This window comes from Rana temporaria, chromosome 2 (genome assembly GCF_905171775.1).
Source record: "Rana temporaria chromosome 2, aRanTem1.1, whole genome shotgun sequence".
NCBI lineage: Eukaryota > Metazoa > Chordata > Amphibia > Anura > Ranidae > Rana > Rana temporaria.
In genome coordinates, this window is record NC_053490.1 from 123,776,951 (window position 1) to 123,802,144 (window position 25,194).

The window sequence follows — 25,194 nt, forward strand, 5'->3', positions numbered from 1 at the left end:
TGGATGGTTAACCTACCCCCAAAACATGATAGAGTAGTGCCGTACTAATTTTATATTACATGTATGTGTATACTTTTATCGTGTAGCTTAAACCCTCTTTTATGGTGATGGTGTATTTTAATGTAAGCTCCTGGCTTTAGCATTTGACACTAACTCTGTAAGTAAAAAGAAAAAAAATATGTGTTGGGGTTGCAGGTGAATTTTAGAAAGGGTGTGGGTGATGAACTTATAAGTACAGCAGAAGCAAAGAGAGACTATATTACAGACAGGAAGTGGTGATGATTGTCACTTCACAGAAGCCTATCTCTCATATACAGAGTGTGTTCTTTCCTCTTCGTGCCTGGTGGTGAGATCTGCTGTGAAAACCTAAGCCACGCACACACAGAAAGCACTGTTCCTCCACCGTATTTCACTGGAGATCTACCGAAAAGGGCAACCATGAAAATCATCTTGTGTTGACGCATTATACTTCCTCTCTCTCTCTCTGGCTTAACTTGGTAAGTGACAAACATCTAGTACCTTACAAATCTAGGGGCTGGGGATGGTATCAAGTTGTAAGTAACTGAATAGTTACTGCACAGCTGAGCTTATTTTAACAAAGATCTATAGAACATCCTAATTAGGAGATAAGAGTAGTACGGTATACTACAATAGTTATTCGCAACTCTAACGATAAATCCTCTTGTATGACTTCTCTATTTTACTGTTCAATGGGATGTGATTTTTTTTTCTCCCTCCTTTAAACAAACAATATATAATCTGTGTTTTTCCATACACTGTATATGGGCAAATAATGCCATTTTCATTCTACATTGACATTACAGGCGGTCCCTGGGTTACAAACAAGATAGGGACTGTAGGTTTGTTCTTAAGTTGAATCTGTTTGTAAGTCGAAACAGGTACATTTTTTAAGTGTAGCTCCATTTTGGATAGCATAGGGAAGGGTTAGCTCCTCTGTAACATTTGTTTTGCTGTCTGTGCCCCTGTTCAGAAGATTTCACCTCACTTTCTGTCCCAATGACAATTGAATTTTGTAAATGATGGGTTGTTAGGGAAACATGGACTGGTGATAAAGCATCAGTGAAGACACCTTTTTCCCATAATAACTCTAAGGCCCCATACACACGAGAGGATTTATCCGCGGATACGGTCCAGCGGACCGTATCCGCGGATAAATCCTCTCGAGGATTTGCACGGATTTCCATCCGATGGAGTGTACTCACCATCGAATCGAAATCCGCGCCGAAATCCTCTGGCGATGACGTGTCGCGCCGTCGCCGCGATTATGACGCGGCGACGTGCGCGACGCTGTCATATAAGGAATTACACGCATGCGTCGAATCATTACGACGCATTGCGGGGGATCCCTTCGGACGGATGGATCCGGTGAGTCTGTACAGACCAGCGGATCCATCCGTTGGGATGGATTCCAGCGGATAGATTTGATAGCATGTCATCAAATATTTATCCGCTGGAAATCCATCCCAGGGGATAAATATCCGCGGAAACAGATCCGCTGGAGTGTACACACCATAGGATCTATCCGCTGAAACCCATTCGCTGGGATTTTTCAGCGGATGGATTCTATCGTGTGTATGGGGCCTTACAGGAGTGAATTCCCCTTCCTAGGGGTAGATTTCCTCTCACTTCCTGTTGTCTCCCTCTGTTTGTAAGTAGAAGTCGTTTGTAAGTAGGGGACCGCCTGTATACAAAATATTTCAGTTAGAATTGACTTTTAGTGGCATGCAGTATTTAACCACTTGCCGACCGCCGCATGTATATGTACGTCCACAGAATGGCACGTACAGGCATATGGGCGTCCCTGCCTTTCCGCGGGTCGTTGGTCCGACCCCCCCCCGCTACATGCGGCGGTCGGATACCCGCAGGGAGCGATCCGGGACGACGGCGCGGCTATTCGTTTATAGCCGCCCCCTCGCGAATCGCTCCCCGGAGCTGAAAAACGGGGAGAGCCGTATGTAAACACGGCTTCCCCGTGCTTCACTGTGGCGGCTGCATCGATCGAGTGATCCCTTTTATAGGGAGACTCGATCGATGACATCAGTCCTACAGCCACACCCCCCTACAGTTGTAAACACACACTAGGTGAACCCTAACTCCTACAGCGCCCCCTGTGGTTAACTCCCAAACTGCAACTGTCATTTTCACAATAAAGAATGCAATTTAAATGCATTTTTTGCTGTGAAAATGACAATGGTCCCAAAAATGTGTCAAAATTGTCCGAAGGGTCCGCCATAATGTTGCAGTCACGAAAAAAATCGCTGATCGCCGCCATTAGTAGTAAAAAAAAAAATTAATAAAAATGCAATAAAACTATCCCCTATTTTGTAAACGCTATAAATTTTGCGCAAACCAATCGATAAACGCTTATTGCAATTTTTTTTACCAAAAATAGGTAGAAGAATACGTATCGGCCTAAACTGATGAATTTTTTTTTTTATATATATATGTTTTTGGGGGATATTTATTATAGCAAAAAGGAAAAAATATTGCATTTTTTTCAAAATTGTCGCCCTATTTTTGTTTATAGCGCAAAAAATAAAAACCGCAGAGGTGATCAAATACCACCAAAAGAAAGCTCTGTTTGTGGGGAAAAAAGGACGCCAATTTTGTTTGGGAGCCACGTCGCACGACCGCGCAATTGTCTGTTAAAGCGACGCAGTGCCGAATCGCAAAACCTGGCCTGGGGCTTAAGTGGTTAAACTGCTGAAAGTTGATTTTGGATGCGTTACTACAGGTTTTCGACAAATAATTTTTTTGTTGTTAACTGTGACATGTTTGAAATCTTTACCTTCACCTCCTGTCCTGTAGATACAACAGGGACTAATGGGAAATCTGGACATTTCTCCAAATCCCTGCCACTGGAGAAAGTATCCCCAACGGAAAACTTAACGTCTGTTCCTGTTCTGGTGACACCTCAAAATTTGGGATTTAGCTCCAATGAGGTTGGATATTAGGGCAAATAGAGAGGAAGAATTTCTCCAGCAGGAACACAGACAGCAGTAAAACCTTGATAGAGGCTCTAACCCCAAAACACTTTTAGCTGGATTCAGGTAGCCGGGCGCATCTTTGAGGCGGCGTAGCGTATCGTATTTACGCTACGCCACCGTAAGTCAGAGAGGCATTCACAAAGCACTTGCCTCCTAAGTTACGGCGGCGTAGCGTAAATGGGCCGGCCTAAGTGCGCCTAATTCAAATGAGGATGAGGGGGCGTGTTTTATGTAAATTACTTGTGACCCGACGTGATTGACGTTTTTTTACGAACAGCGCATGCTGTGCATTGCTCCAAAGTACGCCGCAAGGATGTATTGGTTTCGACGTGAACGTAAATGACGTCCAGCCCCATTCACGGACGACTTACGCAAACAAGGTACATTTTATAAATTTAAACGCGGGAATGCCGGCCATACTTAACATTGACCAGGCCAGCTATTTGTTCGACTAACTTTACGCCGGGAATCGCCTTACGTAAACGGCGTATCTTTTCTGCGACGGGCACTTGTACGTACGTGAATCGGCGTATCTCGCTGATTTACGCATTCTACCGTAAATCAGCGTTCACGCTCCTAGCGGCCGGCGGAACTAGACAGCTAAGATACGACGGCGCAGGCCGTCGTATCTTAGCTAGGTTTAAGTGTATCTCAGTTTGAGCATACACTTAAACATACGACGGCTTTGATTCCGAGTTACGACGGCGTATCTACTGATACGCCAGCGTAACTCTTTGTGAATCTGGCTATTTATCTGAAACTAAAATAATGTTTTGACGTTAGATATACTTTAGAGGAAACTATTGCAGACCTCTCCTGAAAAATGCTAGTTGTCTACCTGATAAAAGGACCCTCTTCCTGTCCCTGTCTAGCTGTTAAAAGGGTACCTTAAACCATTTACCTGGAACATGTTTACAGATAAGGGCCCAGATTCAAGTAGCAATTGCGCCTGTGTAACCATAGGTTACACAGCGCAATTGCTTACTTGCTCCGGCGTTACGAATGCTCCTGATTCAGGAACATCGTAACGCCGACTGCAGCCTAAAATCTGCGTGGCATAAGGCTGTTATGCCACGCATATTTTAGGCTGCATTCTTGCGATGACCGCTAGGGGGCGCTCCCATTGTGCTCAGTGTATAGTATGCAAATTGCATACTAACACCGATTCACAATGTTGCGCAAGCCCTGCGTTTGCAAGTTACGTCGTTTCCGTACGGCGTGTTTAGCGTAAGGCTGCCCCTTCTAAAAGTAGGGACAGCCGATGCTAAAGTATACCCGTCATTCCCGCGTCGCGAAATTTGAATTTCACGTCGTTTGCGTAAGTGATTCGTGAATGGCGCTGGACGCCATGCACGTTCACTTGGAAGCAAATTACGTCCTTGCGACGTCATTTGCCGCAATGCACGTCGGGAAAGTTTCCCGACGGAGCATGCGCTCTACGCTCGGCGCGGGAGCGTGCCTAATTTAAATGATTCCCGCCCCCTACGGGATCATTTAAATTGCGTGCTCTAGCGCCGGGCAATTTTGCCGGCGCGCCCTCGCAATTTACGGAGCTACTGCTCCGTGAATCGAGGGCAGCGGAGCAAATTTGCGGGGGCGCAGGGCAAAATAGTGCCCTGCGCCTCCGCAAATAAAGCGCAAATCTCTTTGAATCCGGGCCAAGGACTTTTCTCTGGCTTTCCAAATTTACACTCAGCCTGAAAGTATTGAAGTCAGAGGATCAGCACAACAGTCAGAGATTAGAGATCAACAATGGCTGCCTCTGCAGTTCTCTCTAATTTATGTATAAATTAGTAGAAAGGTGTAAATGAACAGATAACTGGTCTATATAACTACATCTTGAAGTCACATGTACAAAGTCACTTATTATTATTATTATTATTATACAGGATTTATATAGTGCCGACAGTTTACGCAGCTCTTTACAACTTGAGGCTAGACAGTACAACTACAATACACTTTAATACAGTAGGAATCAGAGAGCCCTGTTAATTAGATCTTACAATGGAAGAGATCAAAATGTGTTTGAAATGCTAAGGCCTAGTTCACGCAAGCTTCAGGAGGTATTTCTGCATGAATAGCTCCTAAATTGTGACCTGATCATTGTCTGAGTCATAATAAAAAATAAAAGCAGTTGTATTCAAGAGGCACCATTTTTATTGAATAAATGTTTTAAACAATCCAAAAATTGATCTAGAAACTTTGTGAAAAAAGGGTTATTGAGGCCAGATACTATAGTGTAAAAGTCAGGTGTACTACAGTTGAACCTCGGATTACGAGCATAATCCGTTTCAGGAGTATGCTCGTAATCCAAAGTACTTGCATATCAAAGCGAGTTTTCCCATTGAAGTCAATGGAAATTAAAATAACTAATTCCACATTGACTTCAATGGGATGCAATACCGAATGCGGCCAGAGGTGGGGGGCGCCAGAGTGCGCCAAAAACTGCCGAAAAGGCCCAAGGACACTTCGGCTCGTTTCCTGCGCCCCCGTACCTCAGGCCGAATGAGGTACTGCAGGCCCATGTTCGGCTTTTCTCGGCTCCTGCGCCGCCCTACCTCAGGCCAAATGAGGTACTGCAGGCCTATTTTCGGCTCTGCTCGGCTTCTGCGCCCCCCTCCCTCAGGCCAAATGAGGTACTGTAGGCCTATTTTCGGCTCTGCTCGGCTTCTGCGCCCCCCTACCTCAGGTCAAATGAGGTACTGCAGGCCTATTTAGCTTGAATTCTGCTCGTCTTGTGAGTCAACACTTGCAAACCGAGACAGAAGTTTTTTTTAAAAGTTGCTAGCTAATCAAAACGCTCTGAAACCAAGTTACTCTTAAACCGAGGTTCCACTGTATTTAGTTCAGATGTAGGTTTCATTTTCTGTACTGAATTTAAAAAAATCACACATTTTTGGTTACCTTCTCTTTACAAGAGAATTTTGTTGTTGATCAAAATACATATTTACTGGGCTGCTACTCTTGCTGTCATACCAAGATCAGTGCAAAGGTACGACACACAAACTAAACAGGTGACGAAGAACCCTATGGTGACCTTTAGGGATCAGCAGGTATTACATGCACCTGGGGATGATATCATGAGTCTACCACAAAGAAAACACCAAACAAAAGTAGATTTCTTAGAAGGTAACTATAGGGAAAACACTGTCACTGCATGTAGCACTTGGTCCTGTTGGAATACGTTTCGTGGAGTAATCATAATAGCTAAAGAACAGTCATTTAAGATAGGGGCAGGGATTAGCTCTGGCTGTACCTCCCTTCACAGGAACACCCAGAATTTAAAGCGGGGGTTCACCCAAAAAAAAACTTTTTAAAATTAGATCTAGCATACTAATGATACTAAGGACATTTATTTTCGGGAGGTCACTTTTTTTCTGTACATACCTTTATATCCTGATTTTGTCCAGGGCTTCCGGGTTCCGATGACTGCGGGACTGGGCGTTCCTATCCTTCGGTTCGATGATTGACGGCTTGTGAAACAGGTCCCCTGTCGCACAACGCGTGTCAACAGATTTCCGGAAATAGCCAAGCTGCGAGTCGGCACTATACGGCGCCTGCGCAGTCAGCTCTACACGGCGGGCGCAGGCGCCATATAGTGCCGACTCGCAGCTCGGCTATCTCTGGGAATCTGGTGACGCGTGTTGTGCGACAGGGGACCTGTTTCACAAGCCGTTAATCATCGAACCGAAGGATAGGAACGCCCAGTCCCGGAGTCATCAGAATGCGGAAGCCCTGGACAAAATCAGGATATAAAGGTATGTCAGAGAGAAAAAAAAATGACCTGCCAAAAGTAAATGTACTTAGTATGCTGGCTCTAATGTTAAAAATTAGTTTTTAGGGTGAACCTCCACTTTAAGTTTAAGAGGTGGAGTCACAGCTGAAAAAGAAGGGCTTTTAACCTCTGATGGGGCCACCGATCCGAACAGGACCAAGTGCTATACGCTGATTAAATATATATATATATTTTTTAAAATAATTAAAAGTTTGTCTTTAGAACCTAGAATGTGTTTTATACAACGTACTTCCTAGAGTCCTTCCTTGCCAAGTAATGAGTCCTCTCGCATGTAGCTGCTTGTACATGCTGTCAGTTTAATAGCCAAATGAGTACTGATTTCTTTACTAAAGCTGCTATGGCAACATGTATTTAATACAATTGCTGATCTGCTCCTGAAGTGTTAGCTGTCTGTAAAAAAGGAAGTGAAAGCTGTTTTACATACAGTATATGTGATGCATAAATCACTTAGATATTATTGAGGCTAGGGGATTAGAGTGACGGCCAGACAATAAGTATTTTCAGTGAGGCCAACAGAACCTATAAATATTTGTCAGTACATGTTACCTTAAGAAACATACAGTAGTTGATTGTTTCTCTAACCACTTAAAGACCAGCCGCCACAGTTATACTGCGGCAGGTTGGCTCTCCTGGGCGAATCGTCATCATGGTATGTCGGCCGATGTCCGCCGGCCACCCACGATCGCTCCTGAGAGAGACAGAATGGGGATGTACACAGGCAGATCCCCGTTCTGGCAGGGGAGGATAGACAGATCGTCTGTTCCTAGTGATTAGGAAAAGCAATCTGTCTCCTTCTCCAGTCACTAGACTGCCCCCACAATTAGAAACACCTCCCTAGGGAACACTTAACCCCTTGATCGCCCCCTAGTGTTAAAGGGGAGTTCCAGCCAATTTGTATGTTTATTAAAAGTCAGCAGCAACAAAAAGTGTAGCTGCTGGCTTTTAATAAACAGACACTTACCTGCTCCAGCGATCCAGCGATGTGCCGGCCGGGGCTCCGCTCCTCTACCCCCCTCCCCGGCCGGCGTCTTCATTCTCAGTGTGGGCACCCGGCCGTGACAACTTTCGGCTTCACGGCCGGGCACCCACTGCGCATGCGCGAGTGGCACTGCGCATGCGCGAGCGGCGCTTCGCCGTGTAATTGGCCAGGAGATCGCCTAGGACCTGTGACGTGTCCTAGGCGATTGCCTACAGCAGCCCCTTCCTTAAGGCGATGAAGCTTAATCGCCTACAGGAAGGAGGAAGTGGGACAGGAAGTCCCACTCTTCCTGAAGCCCCCACCCCCGCCCAAAAAAATTACATGCCAAATGTGGCATGCAAGGGGGAGAGGAGTGGGTTAAGAGGAAGTTCCAAATTTGGGTGGAACTCCTCTTTAACTTCTTCCCTGCCCGTGACATTTATACAGTAATCAGTGGCTATTTTTAGCTCTAATCGCTGTATAAATGTCAGTGGTCCCAAAAAAGTGTCAAAAGTGTCCGATCTGTCCGCAGTCTAAAAATTATGTATAAGAATACATATCCACCTAAACTGATAAAGAAATTTGTTTTTGTTACTTTCATTTTTGGGGGGGGGGTAATTATTATAGCAAAAATGTAAAAATATAATTTCTTTTTTTAAATTGTTGGTCTTTTTGGTTTATAGCGGGGAAACAAAAGAAAAAAATGCAGAGACGTTCAAATACCACCAAAAGAAAGCTCTATTTGTGGGGAAAAAAAGCCTTGCAATTGTCAGTTAAAGCGACATAGTGCCGTATCGCAAAAAATGGCCTGGGCATTAAGGAGGCAAATCCTTCCAGTCTTTAAGTGGTTAAAATAATTACATACAATTTAGAAAAAATGACCAATGAGTAAACATGTGTCACTTTTTTGGTACTTGATATGCACCAGAATTTATATAAGGGTACATATTCAGCAATGCTGATAAACGCTAGTGCATAGGCTAACGGAAAGCTAGATTTGTATGCAAAGGGACTCCCATTTTTACTCGGGCAAGATGATTGCACCAGTAACGATTCTGTTTCTTTTTTAAGACAACCTGTCACATTTTGCTAAAAAGCCAACTCTTCTCATTTATGAGCATATACTAATAAGAACAGGATCCCCTGATGATTTCTCTGTACATCAAAGCACTGTACATCCTTTATCAGTAAAAGCTGCAAAGCTAGACTCATTGCTAGTTCACTGTCAGTGCAATGAACCGTAAACGGAAGGAGTGTGGGTGGAGGCAACCCTGACAAAACTCATCATCCTTACTAGAGGAAACATCTAGTGAAGGAGTTAATGTCAGCTGTACTTTTACAACGGGCTCAACAATGACTTCTTTCTGTACACAATGCCTTGAGCCTGGTATGGCACTGCTGTGCATGTAATTGTGTACTTAGAGGAACTATAGTGTAGTGTGCAAATTGATGAAACTGAAATAACCAAAACAGAGATAGAAGATTATGGTTTAATAAATAATCTGAGCTCTGAAAAAAAAAAATCACATTGGGGGTTATTTACTAAAGGCAAATCCACGTTTGCACTACAAGTGCAAACTACAAGTGCAAACTACAAGTGCAAAGTGCACTTGAAATTGCAGTGAAAATGCACTTGCATAGGCTAATTCAGAAATGGGTAGAAATCATGCAGGTGCTGTAGCGTGAAAATAAGAAGAGACACCTCCACCAACGGTAGTAATGGCCGCTCACCTCACAGCTATGACCCTCTGTTAGATAAGGTCATAAACAGCATTCCCATAAGGGTATCTCCAAAAGGAAATCCAGCAATGATACAAATATTAGAAGGCAATGGTCTCCAAAGCAAGGTCAGCAATCGAGCATCAGATAATGACGGGCTCTCATTATGTACCATAGAAGAGGAGAGAGAATGAGAGCCCGTCATTATCTGATGCTCGATTGCTGACCTTGCTTTGGAGACCATTGCCTTCTAATATTTGTATCATTGCTGGATTTCCTTTTGGAGATACCCTTATGGGAATGCTGTTTATGACCTTATCTAACAGAGGGTCATAGCTGTGAGGTGAGCGGCCATTACTACCGTTGGTGGAGGTGTCTCTTCTTATTTTCACGCTACAGCACCTGCATGATTTCTACTCATCACCAGTCACTTTAGAAAAGATTCATTTTGGACTTTCTATTTTTGGACTTTTAAGCGCTGCACTATCTATTTTACATTTACCCTTAGGAATTTTATTAATTGAATCCCAGTGTTCAGCTGCTTGTTTTATGTGTTTTATTGCGCTGATTATATTTTCTACTGTGTAATTCAGAAATGGCACTCAAGGCAGCCATTCTTGTTTAGGGACTTAGCTGCAGAAATAGATTTCTGAACATGGTTGGATAATGCCTACGTGTCTTAAAAAACTCTTAGGACCTGTACACACGGTTGGACAAAACCGATGAGAATGGTCCGACGGACCGTTTTCATCGGTTTACTGCTGAAGTGGCCTGATGGTCTGATGTGCGTACACACCATCAGTTCAAAATCCAATCGGGTCAAAACGCGGTGACGTAAAACACACGTCGTGCTGAAAAAAACGAAGTTCAATGCTTCCAAGCATGCGTCGACTTGATTCTGAGCATGCACGGGTTTTGAACTGATGCTTTTCTGTACTAACCATCGGTTTGGTCCGATCGGGCAGCGGTCCATTGGTTTGGTTTTGAAGCATGTTTTAAAATTTTGGACCGAAGGAAAACAGACCGATGGCCTATACACACGGTCGGTTTGGTCTGATGAAACTGAACTTCGGTTCATTCTCAACGGTTTTGTCCGACCATGTGTACGGGGCCTCATAGGTTGGATTTCTTCATGGTCAGCATAGGTCACGGCCTTGCAGGGCCGTCTATAATGTTGATTGGACCCTGGGCAAAAAAATTCTTGGGCCCCCCCATGCAATTTTGCTCTCCCCCTGCTCTGAGACATACAATAAATATCAGCTAGACTTAAAATAAGTTTACTGTATCAGATCAGGCAGTGATTGTGATTGGTTGCCAGAGGTTACAGTGTATCATTACCACTTACTGACTGGATGCTAGAGGTTACAGCACACATTATGGCTCACTGATTAGTTGCTAGCAGTTACAGCATATAATTTCTTCTTGTTGATTGATTGCTAGAGATTACTGTACAGTAATACTGCTCACTGATTGGTTGCTAGAGGTTACAGCACATCATCTCTACATCATTATGTATTGTAACCCCAGGATCCACTGACTGCACTTGGAGGGAGAAAAACAGTACGCCACAACAACTGGATACTTAACCAGAGATATATTTTACTGTGAAATATGCAAAAAAGTGATTACAGTAATTGTGCTGTCATCCCAACGTAAGACGACAGCACAATTGATTTCAACATAAACTTTTTGAAAACAGTATACATATACATAGGTTTATACCTGGGAGCTCCCCCTACTTTATAAGCTATGCGTGAGATCTCACTTAAATTACTTAGTCCTGGATCTTCTTTTCTTCGCTAGCTAAAGTAACTCCTTGAGGTTTGTAATCCACAGTTTTGATGAGTCAAATTGAAGTGAAAGTGCTCCTGGTGTAACTGCAACAACTATTTTAAAATCGATTGAAACGTCAAAGTAGATAGGCCTCAAGCTTTCTCAGTGTCAGTTTCTCTGCTCCTCTGTGGAACTATAAATCCCAGTGAGGCCTGTATATGAGTCTAACTGCATGTGGAACCTAGCAAACTGTGGGTCGTGACCCGCTCACCCACTGGATCGGAGCTCCGGGTAGTAACTTTTGTCCTGAGACTGCAACTTTCTTCTCCATCAGCTCCGTTCAGCCCTGCTGGATGGATCCGGTCCTCGGATGAGTGTCTCTCGGTCTCTGCAATCCGGCCACCATCCCTCCGGCACCCTTAGATCACTTGCCCCAACAACCGGGATTGTTTTCCCCTGTGTGTCCTCGTCTCCAAGGAAACCAAAAATCTAAACAAAACATCTCTCTGCATTACCAGTATTTGGTCACTAGATGGCTCCAAATACTTAAACATAGCAATGTCCATAAACGTTGTATTAAAGTATGCAAACACACATCAATATACAAGAATGTCAGCGCTACAAACGTGCTGGCTGTCAGGGGTAAAAAGATGATGAAGACATTTCCAGGGGAAATTCCGTGGTCTCATTGAAAGGAAAAAATAAGTGTAAATGTTATACATCCACATAACGTGACATGTGTGCCCATACAAACAATATATTTCTGAGATTATGTGCAGAAACACAGTGGTGATAAATTATTTAGTATGCCCTATGCAGTGTCTTTAAGAATCAATCACATATTTCTGTTGTTAAATGCAAAATATTGTGATGGATGTATTCATATTAGAATACTTTCTGTCTTAATAAGGCATTATTGTGCTTCATATATATTCCATTTTGAATATAATATATTTATTTATTACAGGTATTTATGTAGTGCCTACAATTTATGCAGTGTTTTACATTTTAAACATTCTTATCAGCCCCTGAGCTCAAGGAGCTTACAATCTAAGGTTCCTACATCACATTCATACATACAAATGCTAGGGCCAATTTAGTCAGGAGCCTATTAACCTACCAGCATGCCTTTGGAATATTATGTAACAATAATTTTTATAAACAGTTAATAAAGTTCATGTAATACCAAATCTATATTTTTTCGTTTTGGAGTAAGTAATGTTTGAGATCCATTCTGGATTTCTTTCTGTTGATGCCACATCGAGATTTCCCTTTACTTCCTGTGTCAGAAACACTACAGAAAGTAACATGAGATCTCTCTAGAGCAGGGGTCTCCAAACTGCGGCCCGAGGGCCAGTTGTGGCCCTTTGCTAGCCTTTATCTGGCCCTTGGGCCACAATTCCTCCCACTGACACCAACAATGGGGTACTGTATCTTACACTGATACCAATGATGGGATACTATTCCTCCTTCTAATGGGGGAAGGGGGGAACTCCTCCTCCTATTGACCACCAAACCTGAGGCTATATTTATTCTCACTGGTGCGGGCCCGTGCATTTCCTGTCCCTGCTGGCCACAATCCGGCCCTCCTAAAGTCTGAAGGACAATAAAGTGGTCCTTTGTTTGAAAAGTTTGGAGAACCCAGCTCTAGAGCAAGGGGATACCCCCTTTTCTTTAGAAAATTGTCTCCATAATAGAATTGCCCATTGTAAGATTTCCTCTCACCTCTTGTTCCTGTAACAACTCATACATTTTGGGGTTCCCATCACTTTGTGTCAGAGAGTGACAATGGTCACCAGGACCAATAAAGTGAGTGACTGCCCCAGCAGGAACACAGACCGCAATAAAAAACCTTCCGTACTCTATCCAAAATCCTAATCTATCCTAATGAAAAAAATGTTGATTTTACATACGCATTAAACATTACAATCTTGCACCTCTGCTGTTATTTACTGTAACTATTATATTCCAATATATTCAATTAAACAGAAGTACAAAAATTCCTCCTTAGTGAGTCACCCTTTGTAATCAAGAAGCTAGAAGTGGAACAGTTTTTTAAATGATGTGTTTTATAAGGGAAGTGCTAGTAGATGGTTTTATCATCATTACGATTACAGTATGTGGATGGCCGTTTATAGTTCTCTCATGAAACCTCGAGTAGCATACCATGATTGGATACTGGGAATTTCCAGTCTACATTTCCACCATTAGTAAAGGCATTGTGATTACGTCTTACTTCTGCCATCTATATAACCATGCACATCTTCAGTAAATTTCCAGGGGGGTGGAAAATGCTTAGTAAACCATACAATCCAGGGGACTTTTATTGAGGGCAGTGAACGTAAATAGTACATTTGTTTAGCATAAATAATGAAATAATGGAAACTACAATGCAAAATTTTACAATAAACACATCAGTGATACCAATAACTATATATAAAATATATATATATATATATCAATACACATATTAATGTCTAAATCGCTGGCAACAAAAATGAGTACACCCCTAAGTAAAAATGTCCAAATTGGTCCCAAAGTGTCAATATTTTGTGTGGCCACCAGTATTTTCCAGCACTGCCTTAACCCTCTTGGGCATGGGTGCTCAACCTGTGGCTCTCCAGCTGTTTCAGAACTACAATTCCCATGAGGCATTGCAAGCTACTGACTGTTACAAGCATGACTCCCAAAGGCAGAGGCATGATGGGACTTGAAGTTCTGCAACAGCTGGAGAGCCACAGGTTGAGCACCCATGCTCTTGGGCATTGAGTTCACCAGAGCTTCACAAGTTGCCACTAGAGTCCTCTTCTACTGCTCCATGACAACATCACGGAGCTGGTGGATGTTAGAGATCTTGCGCTCCTCCCCCTTCTGTTTGAGAATGCCCCAGAGATGCTCAATAGGGTTTAGGTCTGGAGACATGCTTGGCCAGTCCATCACCTTTACCCTCAGCTTCTTTAGCAAGGCATCTTGGAGGTGTGTTTGGGGTCGTTATCATGTTGGAATACTGCCCTGCGGCCCAGTCTCCGAATGGGAGGGAATCATGCTCGGCTTCAGTATGTCACAGTACATGTTGGCATTCATGGTTCCCTCAATGAACTGTAGCTCCCCAGTGCCAGCAGCACTCATGCAGCCCCAGACCAGGGCACTCCCACCACCATGCTTGACTGTAGGCAAGACACACTTGTCTTTGAACTGCTCACCTGGTTGCTGCCACACACGCTTGACACCATCTAAACCAAATAAGTTTGTCTTGGTCTCATCAGACCACAGGACATGGTTCCAGTAATCCATGTCCTTAGTCTGCTTGTCTTCAGCAAACTGCAGGCTTTCTTGTGCATCATCTTTAGAAGAGGCTTCCTTCTGGGATGACAGCCATGCAGACCAGAGGCAGTGTGCGGTGTATGGTCTGAGCACTGACAGGCTGACCCCTTCAACCTCTGCAGCAATGCTGGCAGCACTCATACTTCTATTTTCCAAAGATATGACGCTGAGCATGTGCACTCAACTCATGCTGACTAAGCATGATGGGAATTGTAGTTCCTGAACAACTGGAGGGCCATAGTTTTATGTAGAGCAACAATTCTTTTTTTCAGATCCTTAGAGAGTTCTTTGCCATGAGGTGCAATGTTGAACTTCCAGTGACCAGTATGAGAGAGTGAGAGCGATAACATACCTGCTCCCCATTCACACCTGAGACCCTGTTAGACTAATGAGTCACATGATGCCGGGGAGGGAAAATGGCTAATTGGGTCCAATTTGGACATGTTCACTTAGGGGTGTACTCACGTTTGATGCCAGCAGTTTAGACATTAATAGCTGTGTGTTGAGTTATTTTGAGGGGACAGCACATTTAAGTCGTTATACAAGCTGCACACTCACTACTTTACATTGTAGCAAAGTGTAATTTTTTTCAGCCACATGAAAAGATAGAATAAAACATTTACAAAAATGTGAGGGATGTACTCACTTTTGTGAGATACTATATATATTGTGAGGGTGGGACTCTGTGCTATGGGAAAGATTGCTGGTTTACACCATATGTTGGAAAGAAAGACACATTAATTGCACAGCTGTGTCTTGGTTTTTTTAACCCTCCTAGCGGTATTCCCGAGTCTGACTCGGGGGGAGGTTTTCATACCAAAAGCGGTAACCCCAAATCAGACTCGGGCTTGCCTCGCTGCAGCAGCAGCCAAAGTTACTTACCTTGTCCCTGGATCCAGCGATGCCACCGCGCTGTGTGAGTGAGCGGGACCTCGCTCGATTCACACAGCGTCCTCCTGTGCCGCCGATCTCCGTTCCCTGCGACGTTACGACGCACGGGAGCGGAAAACGGCGCAAAATTAAAAAACGTAAACAAACACATTACATACAATATACTGTAATCTTATAGATTACAGTACTGTATGTAAAAAATACACACACCCCTTGTCCCTAGTGGTCTGCCTAGTGCCCTACATGTTCTTTTATATAATAAAAACCTTTCTTTCTCCCTGCAAACTGTAGATTGTCCCTAGCAACCGAAAGTGTCCCTTTATGTCAAAAATGATTTTAGATCAGCTAGAAAACAGCGATAATAAATTATAATCACTTGCAGAATTGAGCGATAGCGATTTGCGGGGAAATTCGTCATAAAAAAAAAAAAATTACAGCAACAATTCTGCAACTGAGCAAATTTCAATGATTTTGAGTTGATTACATTATTGAATAATTTTTATTATAATTATATTATTATTTGTTATAATTATTTATAATTATTTATTATATTATAATTTATAATTTTGTTTTAAAAAAAATGTCATACCCGGGATGCCTACTAGTCTCTTGTTTGGTCAGATTTAATTGAGTTATTCCTAAAAATTACGGACCTACAGTATAAAACACCAAATTTCCTTGCAAATAATGGTACCGCTTTCAGCACCTTTTTTCTGAAAGAATCATACCGCCAGGGAGGTTAAGTCTGACCTGACATCGCTCAGGGCCCCACCCTACAGACAGGAAGTCTGTGCTGGGAGTCAGGAGGATTCCCAATCCCTCTGAAGAGGAGTCAGAGGCTGTATGCATGTCTGCAGGAGGCAGATGTCATTAATGATTGAGCAGCAAGACGCTGACAGGAGTAAGCTAGGTGTGTGCTTAACTCTAGGAAACTGTTTGTTCTGAGGAACAGAACTTAGGCCTAGGCTAAAGGTCTCAAACTGCCGGATGGCAAGTATGAAAGCCAGGAGGCTAAACTGTTGAATTGGCAAGATACAGGAATGGTGGAACCCCCTGCGAGGGCTGATAATGTATTTGTGAACTTTTGTGCTTTTAAATAAAAGTGGGCTACCAGGCCCTTAAAAACTCACTTCTGGACTGGCGTACTCACTGGAAAACGCATCTATCGCTGGAGTCTAATAACCCCAATCTTACAATATATACTGTAAATGTATGTGTGTTTAATATTAGCAAATATCAAATCAGTTACTAGACCATATTAACATTTAAATAACCTTACATAATTGTATATACTGTATGATATCATTTATCTGCACCATAAAATAGAAATCTCTTAACCTTCGGTATGAATTAAATAAATAATACAGAAAAGTATCTCAGAAATTGGGAATTAAAATGAGATTTTATGTATCAGGGTATACTTTATGCAAACATAAAGGGCAAAAGTTTGAGTCATTATATACGTCTTTTGTACACTTTAATTAGGGCTCTATTTCCACCACAGAAGCCTGTAGGCACATGATGTTTGCTGCAATATCATGTTTTAGGGTCACAGGGTTAAACAGAATTTTCTTGTTTTACTGGTCCTAACTTTGCATAGAATAAGAAGAAATTTGGTTGATTTACTAAAGGATTTGAGAATCTTCAATCTGTGTGAGTATACTGTCCTATTCACGTAGTACTACGTAAACGACGTAAAATATAGGATGCGCCTCCTATATGTGGAATAACTTTACGCCGGATGTACGCCTTATGTAAATGGCGTATATTACTGCGACGGGCGCAAGTACGTTCATGAATCGGCGTATCTCAGTAATTTACATTTTCGACGTGTAAATCAATGGGAGCGCCCCTTGCGGCCAGCGTAAATATGCGCCCAAGAGACGCCGGCGTAGGAAAGTTACGTCGGTCGGAGGAAGCCTATTTTCAGGCGTATCTAGTTCTATGGGCACGGCGCATAGATACGACGGCGCACATTTACACTTACGTGGCATATCTGTAGATAGGTCGGCGTAAGTGTTACGTGAATCTGGCCCCAACTCTTTAAATGTAAAGCTGCTTTAGTATTACAAAGGATGCTGATACCATTTTGAAGTGCATTTTTATGTTTCTCTATAAAATGAAATCGAATGGAAAAAGACTCTGAAGAGTCGTTGAAAGTGTGAAAAGCATGCAAACAATTCTTGTTGCCTGTTAGTGGGCTGTCAAAATATGATTTTCTAACAGTATAGGTCCTATAGCTAGGGTTGACTTTTACTGACAGATAGACTTTCTCTTGCTGATGTCATTTATGTGACCAAAAAAACGGTGAGCAGCACTCAAATGTGAAAGCTCATCTTTCTTAAGCTGAAGCTTTAAGCCTCGTACACACGACCAGTTTTCCCGGCAGGAAAACTGCCAGGAGAGCTTTTGGCCGGGAAAACCAGACATGTGTATGCTTCCTTGCAGTTTTCCCATCAGGAAAACAGCTGGGAATCCCGGCAGGAAAATAGAGAACCTGCTCTCTATTTTCCCGTCGGGATTCCGGGCGTTTTTTTTTCTGCCAGATCTACTACTTACCTATGTATGGGAAGTGGCAGTGCCGATGGTGCATACACATGGCCGGGATTCCCGACCAAAGCTCCATGGCAGTTTTCCTACTGGGTTCTTCGGCTTTCCCTCGGTTTTCTCGGCTGACTTTTTACCGCTGAGAAAACTGAGCGTGTGTACAGGGCTTTTGGCTTCGTTCACACTTGAAAAGGCGCCTGCACTATTTTGACACTACTTTTGATGTGACTTTGATCCATAGAATGTAGAATCAAAAGCGCACCAAAGTCCCACTTGAAATCATGCGACCTTGTAGACACTCTAATGTGAATGGAGCCCAAAAGGAGCAGAAAACCTATGCAGTGGGCTCCAAATAGATCTCTATCAGAGGTATATAAACACTGCAGCCTTTCACCATCAGTTATGGTTACTTAAGCCTAGTACACAAAGGCCGAATGTTGGGCGACATTGACTGGTTCAATAAAAACTGTCCGACATTCGGCCCATGTGAATGGCAGCTGGTCTGGCTTCTGTCGGATGAATATGCTGGAAAACTAGCTGCTGACTTGCTCCCAGCCAATGGCTGAGACTGCTGACTGGAGTGTTCTGGCGGGGGTGCCGTCCCCCGGTCAGAACACAACAGCTCAGCAGGGGAAATCATTGTACTAACACTGGATTGTTAGTACATCGGCTCTGATCAGAGCTGTCAGTTTTTTTCCCTAAAAAAAAAAAGACTAGTAGTGTGTACTCTGCTTTAGTTTGTAGATAATTAGACAAAGTTGATTAAAAAACATAATTATATTAGACAACATTCATAGCTGATCTCCATTCAGGAAAATTAGAAGTATTTTTGTGTTGTAATAATGGCCAGTGCCTTTGTGGAAGTTCTTTCCTTGTAGCCAGTTCTATATTCTTTAGCTTAAACAGCATCATTACGTTTTCTGAGTCTTTGAGTGAATGCAGTCCCTGCTCTCCTGAACTATGCCTGAATACCATGCACTCCACCCTCTGAACTTTTGTACCAGAAATTTTGTAATGCCCAAGGTGCAAATTGAAGTCCCTAACTCCTGCTCACTCCTGCATATCTTTTTCAGAAACCAGTGTAGATAGATACTATAAATAAGATGTCCATAATTTGATGAATTTTGCATGTAATGCACCCGATTGCCTGTGACAGTCAGGTCTTTTATCAGTCAAGTATGGAAGCTTGGGGTGTTATGTGTTCATATTTGAAAAGCCTCCTTTCTGTACATGATTTGATGTAAACTATTAATGTGAATCATTTATCCACTTTAACAGTAAAATCTGCTACTTCAAATGATGCATTTGTTTCTAAGCTGGTATTAACTTATTCATTTTTTTTTTTTAGACTTCCTGAAATGTTCTCTGGGATTTGGACGCTGGAAGGCCGCAACTGGAGAAGATCATCAACTACAACAAAGCCTGCGATCCTTAAGGTTAGCAGCAGTTACACATTCAGGGTTCCTGATGGGAGTACAGTTTGTCTGACAGAAGGAGATGTTCTGGTATTGCTGAACAAGTTGAATAAAGACTGGTGGCAGGCCAAGAAAATTGGAGATAGTGAAAACACCAAGTCATTCCAAGTGCCCACCTTTTACATCAATGAGCTGATAGGTCGGAGAAGTGTGGGACCCAGAAACAAAGATAAAGGAAGCATAGGTAATATACTTTTCCCCTATTCTTTAATAGTTTTGTTATACTGATTATTGATATTAAAATTTTCAGATGCTGACAATGACTTTTTAGATCTCTTTAGAACTCCAGATTTATTAAATCTGCTCACTGAAACGTTTTGCATTCATTTTACAAAAAATGTCCAGTTAAAGAAATACAATTTATTGGCTAAACCAGTGGACAGTTCTTGTCAGAAATGTTGCCTCACCTCTTCACTCTGAATTAGCCAATATATTATACTACATGGAAGTGCTTCTAATGCCCAATTTTTTATAGGGTTGGTAGAGGACGGTAGACGGTAGTCACCAAGACTGTAAGTGAGAGAACAAACAGTTGTCCTCTGAACAGGAACAGGGGCAAATATTTGAAATGGATTACTTGTTCTAGTGACAACTGCCTAAAAGAGGATTTTGCCTCCTTGAAGACATCTTGGGCCAGATTCAGAAAAGATATATGACGGCGTATCTCCTGATACGCCGTTGTATCTCTGAGTGGGGTCGGTCGTATCTATGCGCCTGATTCAGAGAATCAGTTACGCATAGATATCCCTAAGATCCGACAGGTGTAAGTGTCTTAGCAAGGAATATGCTAATTAGGTAGATACGGCGATTCAGAAACGTACGTCCCGCCGGCGCATTTTTTACGCCGTTTACATTCGGCTTTTTTCGGTGTATAGTTACCCCTGCTATATGAGGCGTAGCTAATGTTAAGTATGGCCATCGTTCCCGCGCCGAGTTTTGAAATTTTTACGTCGCTTGCGTAAGTCGTTACGACTTTACGTCATTTACGTTCACGTCGATTCCAATACGTCCTTGCGGCGTACTTTGGCGCAATGCACACTGGGATATTTTACGGACGGCGCATGCGCCGTTCAAAAAAAACGTAAAAAACGCAGGGTCAAGGCAAATTTAAATACAACACGCCCCCAACATCCCCACTTGAATTACGCGGCCTTACGCCGCAACACATATGCATCTTTCTGAATCTGGCCCCTTATCTCACTGTAACTAGATGAAAAGCTTCTCATGGGGAGGTAGACTAAAAAAAAGTGACAATAATAGTTTTAACGTACCCACTCTATCCAAACAAAAAAAAAGTTTACGTCTGTGCGTTATGGTTAAAATATTTTTGACTTGCTGCATTTTTGGCGCAATTGCCATTAAAAAAACACTTTACATAGAGCTCATTGCAAACACATCTAAAACACACATAAAATGCAAAAATACAGAATTGGGAACTGAGTGGAGATGATCTTGCTAATTAATGCCTGGGATCCAGATATTTTTTGGACAAAAATTTAGAGAAAAGTTTTCCATCCTTCTTCAAAATTTTCTTATCACTGTGGTTGAAAATGAACTTGGATTTGACCCTACCAATGTTTAGAAAACCGTAGGAATGCTCCTAAATTAAAACATTTAAAAAAATTATACTACAGTAGGCACTCCTCCACTCCTCCTTCTCATTTGGGAAATTCTTAGACAATTTCCATTCCCATTCTAGCATATGATTTAGAAGCATGCCTCTAGTATGATAATATTATAGAGAGAGGGGCACCATCATCCTTAAACAGTTAATAATTAGAAAGGGAAGCCTGGGGCTGCCCCAAACATGCCCCGGCACAAAATGGAAGATGGACTATCTCGGTACCCAAGGATTTCACAATCATTAGTATAAAAAAATAACAATTTATTGATACAAAAATATTTAAAAAAATCACAGTACATATTTCAAGAGATGAAAATAAAATAAAATAATTACAGCCGTGCATTAGTACAGTTTATTTCACAGGTGGTAATATATTTTCCACAGTGGTTGATGGGGATGCCAGATATAGTAGATCTTGACATACAATCCTCTACATGTTTCAGGAGGAGCCATTCAATATTAGCTACAAAATAATGCATGTAATATTAGTGTTATATATAATCAGCCATAACATAAAATGTTCAAGAGGAAAAAGGGGAAGAAAAACAATAAACAACGATAAACATGTAAATTGGGGATTTTAGGTCCCAACCGGAGTAGCCAACCATTGGTTTAAGCAGCACAACAGGGGCACCCAAAGGTAGTCTCAGACACGGGGGACACTCACAAGCGCATAATATTTAAGAGTTATACAAAGTAAAAGAAGTATTTTTCTATGATATATCAACAATTGGCTAGGGGGAGTGAAAAAAAAGGGGGAAGAAAAGGGGAAGGAAAAAATAAAAACCAAAGGGGGGGGGGTGGGACGGAAGGGAGGAAAAGCCAGAAAGGGATGGGAAAAAAGAGGGAAAGGGAAGGAGAGGGAACGAGGGAGGAAGGGAAAGAAGGGTGGGGAGGAACAGGGGGAGGGGGGAGAAAGAAGGGAAAAAAGGGAGGGCATAAAAGGGAAGGAAAATAGGTATCTGTGCATTATAACAAACCAACCTAATATCCTTGAAAATCCAGTATAGCAACCCGGGGGTTAAAGTTTAGAGGCTAATTAGAGGCAATTCTAGTCTACTAATGCCATTAATCTACTGGGACTGCAAAAGTCACTCATTAATCTACTGCAGTGCCTCAAAATAGCTAAGTTTGCACTAGAATTTTTTTTTTACATTTGTGAAATTAACAATCATCTTTTTTAGCCATACTCTAAGTAGGCTTTAGCTAGAAACTGAAGGAATAACTAAGCTTGCAGTAGGCATTTACTGTAGGTGTTACTGTAAACCAATCCCTAGAGGGAGCCCCAGGATGTTCTTTAGCCTTTAAACACAAGGGAATTGTTATGATATGTGCTAAGTCTATTCAACAAGCATTTACAAAGCATTTTTAGGTTTTACTGTACAAAGAGAAATTATAGTTTCCATTTAAACACACTGGGGCAGATCCACAGAGCGAGTACGCCGGCGTATCTACCGGTTAGGCCGGCGTATTTTCAAATTTCCTGCATCGTCTCTTTGTTTTGAATCCTCAAAACAAGATACGACGGCATCTGGGTTAGATCCGACAGGCGTATGGCTTCGTACGCCTTCGGATCTAAGATGCAATTCTTCGGCGTCTGGATGGCGTTCCTGTCGTTTTCCGCGTCGAGTATGCAAATTAGCAATTTCCGACGATCCACGAACGTACGAGCGGCCGTCGCATTCTTTTACGTAGTCTCTAGTCGGCTTTTTCTGGCGTATAGTTAAAGCTGCTGTTTCGTGGTGTATAGTTAGACTTGCTATGTTAAGTATGGCCGTCGTTCCCGCGTTTAATTTGATTTTTTTTTTGTTTGCGTAAGTCGTCCGTGAATCGCGGGATGGACGTAATTTACGTCCAAGTCTAAACAATAACGTCCTTGCGACGTCATTTCGCGCAATGCATGGTGGGAAATTAAGGGACGGCGCATGTGCAGTTCGTTCGGCGCAGGGACGTGCTTCATTTAAATGAAACACGCCCCTACCCGCCCAACTTGAATTCCGCGCCGTTACGCCGCTTGAGATACACTACGCCGCCTTAACTTACGGCGCAAAATCTTTATGGATTCGAACCAAAGCCAGGTAAGGTACGGCGGCGTAGCGTATCTCAGATACGATGCGCCGGGGCAGATCTTTGTGGATCTGCCCCACTATGCTTTGGTTAGTCTACTAGAGCAACAGTTGAGCAATGAAGAATCACAGAAAATAAAAATTATGATTTGGGCACAGGGCTAGCAATGACTAAATAACTGTGAGATATTATTGCTTGCATTAATACTGATGTGAAAGAAAATATGAAAACTTAACGAGCAATTATATTCTATTTATGAGGAATTTTCTTTTTCAGGTAGCAAATTGTTTCACAGATCCCAGGATAACCTGTTGGTTTCCTGTTTTGCACCTTCTCTAATGGAGGAACATTATTACGTTAAACAGTTTTGTGAAGGTTCTCCACAAAAGGATGGTGAGAAGACATTTCAATCCAACTCTTTAACAAGGACTCATAAGAAGTCTGCCAGCTTCTCTCTCAGTTCTTCGTGGCATGGACAGTTCCCCAAAAGTGAAAAGCAGTCATCATCGTTCCAAAAATGTGTTTCTGAAAAGGTGAGATAATAATACATTTAATGTATACTTTACTTTTTACTGCTTTCACCTGAAGTTTTAAGAAATATGGATATATGTTCCCAAGATGTTTCCCAATGTTTTACATTTGTTAGAGAAATAGGAGACGAAGGGATATCTTCCAATCCGGATACTAGTTTCAGTGGCAAATGTCCAAAAGGGGATTTTTCCTTACTTTGGAGAAATGTTATTAGACATTTTGTTATGCTTCTTTGATGGGATGTAAAAGGAAATATATGCATTTCTGATTAACCGTTCCCTCAATTCAAAAACAAAAACGGGTATTATAGTATTGCTCTTATTCTAAACTAAAGCTGACCATACATAGATTGAAAACCTGGTTCAGCTGGGACTGGCCAAATAGAAATCCATGTGTTAGATGGTTAGCTAACTACATTGTCTATTTAAGGGTTAAACCAGGGGTCTAAAACTGGCGGCCCTCCAGCTGTTGCAAATCCACAAGTCCCATCATGCCTCTGCCTGTGGGAGTTACAGTATGCTTGTAACTGTCAGCCTTGCAATACCTCATGGGACGTGTAGTTTTGCAACAGCTGGAGAGCCACCAGTTTGAGACCCCTGGGTTAAACGTTTGATGAGATTTTTTCATTGAACTTTTGGTCTTTCCTTGTGACCCTCCAAAAAGACCTTAAGATGGGATAGAGACTCCTTCTCCTGGTTTGGAAGAAATGCCAAAAATGAGTGTGCTCCCACACCCCATTTACCAGTTACAGACCCTCCCAATCAACATGTGAGCTACTTCTTATATGGTCCGAAATTCACAAATTCCTTTGGGCCAATAAATAACTCGGCCAGCGCTATAGACTGGAATAAACATAAAGACATTAAACTGTGTGTTCAACTGGAATAAGACCAACTGCGTTGCCCGATACATGATCTTCAGTGGTTGCCACACTCATCACGCTCCATAGCAAACAGTTCAGACTCTTTCCTGGAATGACCGACTTCTCTCAAGTGCCCCCAAGCTCCCTATCTACTCCCTAATCCTTGGCCATCCATCATTTTCCCTAGGCACTGAAGACTTCTGAGCCACTGAAGTCTTCTGAGGATTTCTGTCTTTGGTACAGGCAAGTACATTTAGGATCCAGCATTTTCTCAATCCAACCGGATATAAGTCAGCGCTGGAGATGTAGGCCAGTGGCAAGAGAAAGTGCCCAACTTAGGAATTTTCTCTTAAACCTTCCTAAACCTCAGGACCTGACCACAACTGTTACCAAATTTGTATGTCCTGTACATGTCTTGATCCCTCCCCCATAGATCATGCCCTGTCTCTTTCCTATTAATGTCTTGATTGGCTGTTTAGTTATTATGTTCCTCCATTTCTTCTTAAATGGGAAAAAGATCTTGAAAACTCTTTTTGGCCTGAACAACATTCTCTATTTTGCCCATAAATTGTCTTTCGCCAAAAAGAATCAGGAACTGGGCTATGAAATCATAACCAGG

General features: G+C 42.3%; 1 protein-coding gene across 2 annotated transcripts in view; it reads left to right on the plus strand.

The window, feature by feature from the left end:
- Window positions 1-289: 289 nt before the first annotated feature.
- ARHGAP9 (Rho GTPase activating protein 9) overlaps window positions 290-25,194 on the plus strand; it is a 203,521-nt gene continuing 178,616 nt past the window's right edge. Inside the window, exons 1-3 of one of the 2 annotated variants that reach the window (XM_040340918.1) lie at window positions 290-497; window positions 19,365-19,675; window positions 23,459-23,715. In XM_040340918.1, the coding sequence (XP_040196852.1) occupies window positions 19,375-19,675; window positions 23,459-23,715 (558 nt within the window). In that variant the 5' untranslated portion in view covers window positions 290-497; window positions 19,365-19,374. The remainder of the gene's footprint in view (window positions 498-19,364; window positions 19,676-23,458; window positions 23,716-25,194) is intronic. The other variant, XM_040340919.1, reaches the window with a different exon arrangement.